Source organism: Amblyomma maculatum, chromosome 3 (genome assembly GCF_055883805.1).
Source record: "Amblyomma maculatum isolate TAMU_Amacu chromosome 3, ASM5588380v1, whole genome shotgun sequence".
NCBI lineage: Eukaryota > Metazoa > Arthropoda > Arachnida > Ixodida > Ixodidae > Amblyomma > Amblyomma maculatum.
In genome coordinates, this window is record NC_139346.1 from 158,339,594 (window position 1) to 158,347,208 (window position 7,615).

The 7,615-nt window shown below is 44.1% G+C and overlaps 1 protein-coding gene across 6 annotated transcripts in view; it reads left to right on the forward strand.

Annotated features, from left to right (window-relative positions):
* Pitslre (cyclin dependent kinase 11B pitslre) overlaps nt 1-6,635 on the forward strand; it is a 44,840-nt gene extending 38,205 nt beyond the window's left edge. For 4 of the 6 annotated variants that reach the window (XM_084598377.1, XM_084598380.1, XM_084598379.1 and 1 more), the window contains 4 exons: nt 2,780-2,928; nt 3,385-3,574; nt 4,570-4,658; nt 6,410-6,635. In XM_084598377.1, coding sequence (XP_084454503.1) covers nt 2,780-2,928; nt 3,385-3,574; nt 4,570-4,658; nt 6,410-6,458 — 477 coding nt within the window. In that variant the 3' untranslated portion in view covers nt 6,459-6,635. The remainder of the gene's footprint in view (nt 1-2,779; nt 2,929-3,384; nt 3,575-4,569; nt 4,659-6,409) is intronic. The other 2 variants (XM_084598378.1, XM_084598381.1) reach the window with 1 other exon arrangement.
* Nucleotides 6,636-7,615: the final 980 nt, after the last annotated feature.

Sequence of the window (7,615 nt, forward strand, 5' to 3'; positions counted from 1 at the left end):
GCTGAACTAAAATGAACTGCACAGCCTTCCATGAACTGCTTTCCCTCTCCCTATGACGCGCGCGGAAAGCAGTTCGTGGAAGGCTGTACAGTTCATTTTAGTTCAGCCTGTCTTTTAGTCCATATTTTAGTGGTATTGTGACTTTGGGTGTTTAAACAATTGCTTCGTGCATATAATGTTGTTCGGAACTAGCATTATTCAATCCACGTATACTTGATTTGAATTAGCACAGACTCCTTTGGAGTTTGGGATCCAGCAAAAAGAAAAGGGGTATACAGTAGACTCTCATTAATTCAAACGCGAAAGGACCCCAGGATTGTTTGAATTATCAGAAAGTTGAATTATCGGAAGTTCTCGCATATGTGACTCTGAGCAAGATTACAGTGCACATTATGATTAAGTATCCACTTAAATCACATTTTAAGCAGTTCAACTCTTTTATTACACAATAAAAACAGCAGACGTGAAGGATCCAGAACAATTTTATTGGAAATCTATGGCTGACTAGACCGTTTGGAGAATTCATGAATTGTTGATTGCTTCTTTTTTACATGTGCATTCAGAACAAAGTTATTTATTCTAGTAAGAGCAGCCAGTTCTTTTCCAGAATTTTCTGCTGCAGTCAGAAATTTCCGGACCTCGGCAAGGTAGTTGAAGGCTTGTGCTGCAGTCACAGAGGATTGCTCTTCTGATTCCTCCTTTCGCTGCTGTACTGTGCTGGCAGCACCTCAGCTACGAAGTCGTCCAGAGTGTCTTCCCTGCACACGCATAAGTTATCGTCAGCAGCTGCAAATTCACTGAGGTCAGCAGCTATGTTGTGTGTTTGGAGAGCAGAAAGCACTAGCCCTGCATCATCGCTCTCCATTTGGAGGCAGTCTTCATTTTCATTTTGAGCGCAGTCAAGAGAAGTATCACTGCTGTGGCCTTGAATGTGGAAGGAAGCAGTTCCATATCGTTGCTGGCGTTACTGCACTCCATGCGTCAGCTAGGATTCCCACCGACGACAGCAGTGTTACGCTGTACGGCATGGAATTTTCCATGCATATTAGCATCCTTTTAAGGAGTAGCTTCCTGTAGTTTGTCTTCAGACATTTGATCACCCCCTGATCCAGGGGCTGGAGAACAGCAGTTGTGTTTGGAGAGAGGAATTCAAGACGAATTGCCTCCAGGCCCTCCACATCACCGTGAGCAGAACAGTTGTCAACAATCATCAGCACTTTTCTTTTATCACGCTTGAACACCACATCAAGTTTCCACAGCCACTCTTCAAACAAAGATTGCGTCATCCACGCACGTGAATTTGATGCATATGAAACGGGTAGAGTTCGGATGCCTTTAAAGCACCTCGGACGCTTTGATTTGCCCACAACGAAAAGTTCGGGCTTGTGGCTGCCATCCATATTGGCACAAACCATGACTGTGAGTGGCTCCTTGCTCAGCTTACCGCCGGTACAACGTTCCCCATTGCGACACAATGTTTGCTGAAGCAGGCACTTGAAGAATAGTCCTATTTCATCAGCATTATAAATATCAGTTGGGGAGTATTCAAGCAGTAGGCTCTGAAGACGTGTCTGCTGCCAGTCGGTAGTAATCGCCTCATTAACCGCTGCCGCTTCTCCATTTACAGTTTGAAAGCAAGGCCATGTCGCTCCTTGAATCGCGACACCCATCGATACTACACTTGAAATCGTCAATTCCAGAGCGCACAGACAGTTCTTTGGCCTTCTCTCGCAATATTGGTCCACTTACTGGTAGATTGGAGCTCCGAGCGCACAGACAGTTCTTCGGCCTTCTCTCGCAATATCGGTTCACTTACTGGTAGATTGGAGCTCCGAGCGTGCTTAAGCCAAAAGAGAACCGCCTTCTCAAGCTCCGGATGCACCGCCTCCCTAAGCCTTTTTCTATCGGGAGCGAAGTGACTTGCATTGTTTCGCAGCTTGTCTTTCGCTTTCACAATCGTTGTCACCATACTTTTCGTTATCCCATACTTCAATGCTACAGCAGTCTTCATTATTCCAGCCTCAACTTCTTCTATGGCTGCCAATTTTTGATTCACCAATACTTCCCTCGCGGAGACATGGTGATACCGACAGGGAAAGCAAAGCACGAGCAGTCACGTGATTCGCATTCGGCCAATGCTACTTGCATCACTTTCGCATCCTTCTTTATTTTTCTTTTTTTTCTTCTGCACTTTTTTACGTCAGTGGCCGCAGTTTTGAGAGTTTTGACAAGCACAGGCAGACAGTCTTCTTTTCCACAAGTTTTGAGGGCTAAGTGTTGTTCTAATTTCAAATTTTCTCCATTGAACTGGCTAGCAAGCCACGAAAAGTTGAGCAGCGCCCTTCGGGAGGCTATTGTTTCGTTTCAAACGTTTGCTTGTTAGGCTCCTCTTCGCTTTCTTTTCTTTTTTAAGTAATAGTGCTCTTATTTTCACATTTTCCACTGTTGTAGTGTTATAAGAACTCAGATTTTTCGCCAGTGGCGGAAACGATAACCGATAATTTTCCGGTATGGGAAAGCAAAAAGTACAAATTAACCGAATTGTGGTGTTTGAATTGAATTAAGCGGTGTTGAAATACACTGAAAACATGACGGACCAACGAAAATTTTGATTTTTGTTTGAATTAACCGAAAGTGCTAATTATCAAAGTTTGAATTATCGCGAGTCTACTGTATTGCTAAGTGAGCCTTGTTGTCCCCACTTGTAAACTAGATATTAAGCGTTTACACTGTATTTTCAAATGCTTGTTGAATGCTATCTTTGCTTTGCCTTGGGCAGGACCTCGGAACACCCAGTGAAAAAATTTGGCCTGGCTACTCTGAGCTGCCACTGGTAAAGAAGGTCACCTTTACCGAGTACCCCTACAACAACCTGAGAAGCCGGTTCGGCCACACACTCTCGAACCTGGGATTTGACCTGCTCAACAAGTGAGTGCGCTTCAACCGTTACTTGCCTCATCTCAATACTGTGCTCTGCCTACTAAGGATGCAAAATGTTGCAGAGTCTTTAGTGTATCATGTGTAAGGTCAATGCAATGCAACATAATGTGATGCAGTGAACATAAGGAAGCAAATGAGTGGATGATGAGATTAAGAGGGTTTCAGGGATAACGCGTCCGCATGCGGCACGAGACAGGTTTCATCAGAGGTCACTGGGAGAGCGAGCGTGTTTGAAGGGGAGCGTGTGGGGGAGCAGTCATCCTTTCCCCTCCAAGCGAGAATTCTTGTTTATAGAAACCATGCTGAACTCCATTTTTCCTGCCAAAAATGTCCAAGGAATATGTGGTCTGAATGAGACCCCCCCAATCTTCCTTTCCTAAGGTGACCCATAAATCCGCCCTGTGGAGAGAAGACCAGGTTCAGTGAAGCTCATTGCCTGCGCAGGTTTTTGACATACTACCCAAGTCGGCGCAGCACTGCAGAGGAGGCGCTGCGTCACGAGTTCTTCAACGAGACACCGGTGCCCGTGGACCCTTCCATGTTTCCCACGTGGCCAGCCAAGAGTGAGCTTGGTCACCGAAAGGCGCAGAGCCCGAAGCCTCCCTCTGGTGGCAAGCAGTTTGCAAAGCAACTGGCAAGTTGAACAACCCTTCTTTGGTGTGGTTTGGTATGCCCCCATGAGGGAAACAGGTCAGGCCAGGCCGCCTCACTTTATAAAAAGGAAAGCACCGAGCGCAGCAGGACTGGCTTTTTAAACAAATATGCAGTATGTTCCGAGGTACTGTTTGAAGCTTACAAGGAGTGAATCAGATAAGGCCAAACTAATCTTATCCCCAAGTAGCAAATTTCCATCTGCATCGTCTTTATTGCCAGCCTAAAAGATGTAGCAGTTTGCAATTAAAAGGGAATTACATTTTGACCTGTAAGGTAGGTCTGTGCTCTTAGAACACACGCCTTCACTGAGGATCGGTGCAGGATATTTAGGACAGTGCGCAGTTCTACAGAGGAAATAATTGGGATAGCAACATGAAGTGTCTCATTAGAAGGTAACACACTAGGAAGTGAGGTCTTGTTCTCCGATGTTTCGCTCTTGTGGACAGCCTTGCATTTTGGACGTAAAAATGCTCAGAGATGACCTGCAGCCATCAGCACGCATTTAACAAAGATAATGTATTTCACAACGCGGCTGATAGTTTTGGTTTTTTTATTACCAAGGGCATCAGAGTATATTTAAAACAGATTTTGACTAACTAGTTAGTAACCATTGGACCAATGGGCCGCAGGGTAGAAACTCTTGTGTTGAGTAGCCATGCTGAAGAAGAAAGCATGTAGCTCTAATTAGCAAGGTAATTAGAGAGTATTCTGCTACAATAATGGAATAATTAATGACAGCCCGTTATCATTACCACAGCAGCACATACTGTTTAGCTACCTGCTGCCTGAAATTTCGCACTTTCACCCACTTTAAGCAATAAAGTTACCTGTAGATGATCTTTTGTTTGCTTTGTTTTAGCTGTCCTGAATATGTAGTTACAACTGCTAAATTGTTTGCATGACACGCGCATTCAAGTGCTACAGGAAAGTTACAAGCATGCATGGTTTCCTTCTATTTTTTGCCCCACTCTGCAGCATGTCCTAAGGGGTCCGAGAGTTGCGCCCGGACGTATGCAGCGACCGTCGTACTCACGCAGTCACGTAAAAGTACATCCCACACAAGAGTCTGTATTCAGAGCAGTCCCTTCCAGTGTTTACTGTTCTTTCAAATATTTACAGCAGTCACCTTGTAGCCAGCAAGTCACTTTATTTCATTTATATATAAATGAACGGTCTGGACATTCTGCTTAAGGTTCGACAGAACTATGCGCACTCATGAATAGGGTCTTTCATGATGCTAGCTTGATTTAGCAGTGTGGTGAATACCTGTTGTATAAGTTATGTAAGATGATTTCATAAGCTTTAGATGATTGGTTTTAAAAAAATGCCCAAAATGTAAGAAACTGGTAAAGTATGTAGGTGTAGAAAATGAGCCCATAGGAAATGAGAAAGTGCTTATAGAAATATGTTCATTAAGCACATTGAAAAAAAAAAAAAAAAGAGAGAAATGCCTTCTAAACAACCACTTGGTACTTGCAGTCAGCTAGTTAATAGCTCCTTTTTTTATCATTGAGAGCTGCGTCTTTTACCGTGCGGCAGTTTTCCTGAAGGTAGCACATTACCGTCATGCCCCTGAAACACTTAATAATGGTTAGTGACTATTCTGCATCTCTAATATAGTTTGTAAATAGCGTTCTGTTCAGTTCAATTTATACTGTGTCTTTGCACTGTGCGGTCATTGCCTGCCATATCCATTTGAGTAAAGTCATGAGAAGGCAAGGCAGTTCTTTCTTTTTTTTTGCTGGTTGTTTTCTTGTTTCAGGAGCGAGATTGTGCACAGTCACTGTGGTTCTCTTTTGCTGTGAGAGTTGTAGAGCACATTGCCTTTAGGCATTCATTCCTGGACTGCGTGTATTCGTCGTTTGCACAGTCATTGGTGTATTCAGCTACCTACCAGCCGGGGCAGGTATTAGCTTAGCAAAGCGCAACCTGCCATGGCTAGCAGGTGGCAAAAGGGTGAGGTGGAAATTCCCTGCCCATGCTTAGAAGAGATATCTTAGTGGCTTCAGCTGTATGGAGGAGCATAAAGGAATGCACGACCAGGAGTTTGGCTATTGTGAAATGAGGATGTCATGAAGAGGTCAGAGAATAAGAGAATGTGTGCTGCCTGAGGGTGGTGCTACTAGAAGTGTGGAAGCCAGAGATTGTGGTGAGAGCACAGGGATGCACCCCACAAAAGGGCAACAAGGAAAGGTGGAGAAAAGGAGGTGGGGACAATGGCAGAAGAGGGAAAGATGGATGCACATCAGACGCGGCTTCTGGTGAGATACCATAGCAAGGCAAGTTCAAATCTTCAGCTAAAAGCTAGTGGAGCTCCTGACGTCACCCTTTACTGGACATCCATTTAGCCAATTGCAACAGGTGCCACCAGAAGCCGCACTAACCATCACGACAGAGGCGATCAGGATATGCCAGGCATCAATCAGTGTGCAGCATCGTACGGCGGAACAATTTGACTCAGTCACGTCACTCGCGATTCACTCCTGCAGTCTTTTTTGCAAAGAAGTAACTGATTACCAGTAATCAATTGCAAAAAAAAATAAGAATTACCCAAAATTTTACTCTAAGGAAGTACTATAAATTGATTACAAAACTAACAAAAATGTCATTAATTACAAGTAATCAAATACATAAACTCTGGCTTGTACCATGATGCACTTGTCTCCAGTATTCTGCGAACTATGCTGCTCACATTTGGTTCTAAAAAATTTCCTACATTCTTTAACATAATTACTGCTTGTTTTTTTTTTTTTTCCGTTAAGTGCTCAGAATTTCAGTTTGTGATCTTGGGCACTTTTTCATGTTTTTTCTTTAGGGCGAAGGAGATGATGAAGGACTTCTGGCGGCAGCAGGTTTTCACATGAACATTCCTAGCAAGGGAAGTTCAGCGAAAGGAACAGGCTTCAGCCTAAAGTTTTAACATCACCATGAGCGAACAGCCGACAGGACCACTCTGTATATATATACACAGCATTTTAAGAATATGCCCAACCATTGCCCCAGAGATAACTGTGAATAAATAGCGACTTGCGATTCCCTGGCTTTTGTCTGCTTTTTTTAATTTTTGGCATGAAGTTCTACAAGAGGGTAATTCCTTTGCAGCAAGACTGGGACACCTAAATGTACAATGTAAGTGAAGTTGTTAGAGCAAAAACAATTGCATCCTTCTGTTTTTGTGTGAATTTACAATAAAATCTTAATAAAACGACAGTGGTCAATACGAATTAATGAAAATCTGACCTCAACGTGTTGTGCACAATGAACAAATTTTTGGCTGTTCCGAATACGCTTTCTATGGATGATTATCTCTATGGATGATTAACGTGCTTGCCACGACCGCACCCTCGAGCACTAAGCGTGGGAGCATCGCTGATGCCGCGACCTCCAGTCGCGCGATATGCACCGTGAGTGTGAGCATTGGCATGAGAGTGTAAATCCCACCAGCTCTAACAGGTCATATATTATTCACAATGTTTCATTTTTAGTGAATGAACTGAGCAAAAAAAAAAAATTGTGTGGCTCGCTGGCTGTCCTAACATTTTTAGATTCCTTGTACTAGCTCCGTTCCTTAAATGGGGGTCCGTGGACCCCAGGGTGCCCACGTCAGTAATAAAAATTAGTTTACGTGAAAATCCCATCGGGGTGGCGCAGTGGTTACGGTGCTAGACTACTGTTCCCGAGGACGGGGGATCGAATCCTGGCCCGAACGGCCGCTTTTCGATAGAGGCCAAAAGCAAGGCGCCCGTATGCTGTGCGATGTCAGTGCACGTTAAAGAACCCCAGGTGGTCTAAATTTCCGGAGTCCTCCACTACGGCATCTCTCATAGCCTGAGTTGATTGGGTTGTTAAACCCCACAAACCAAACCTAGTTTAGGTGAAAGGAAAATCGCAGTGTGTCACACTTATTCCGTGGACACCTGAACCGCGCCAGAAAAAGGAATGTGGGAGTGAAAGCGGAAAGAGAGAAATATGAGCCGGTAGTGGAGGGCTATGGAGTAATTTCGACCACCTGAGAACCTTT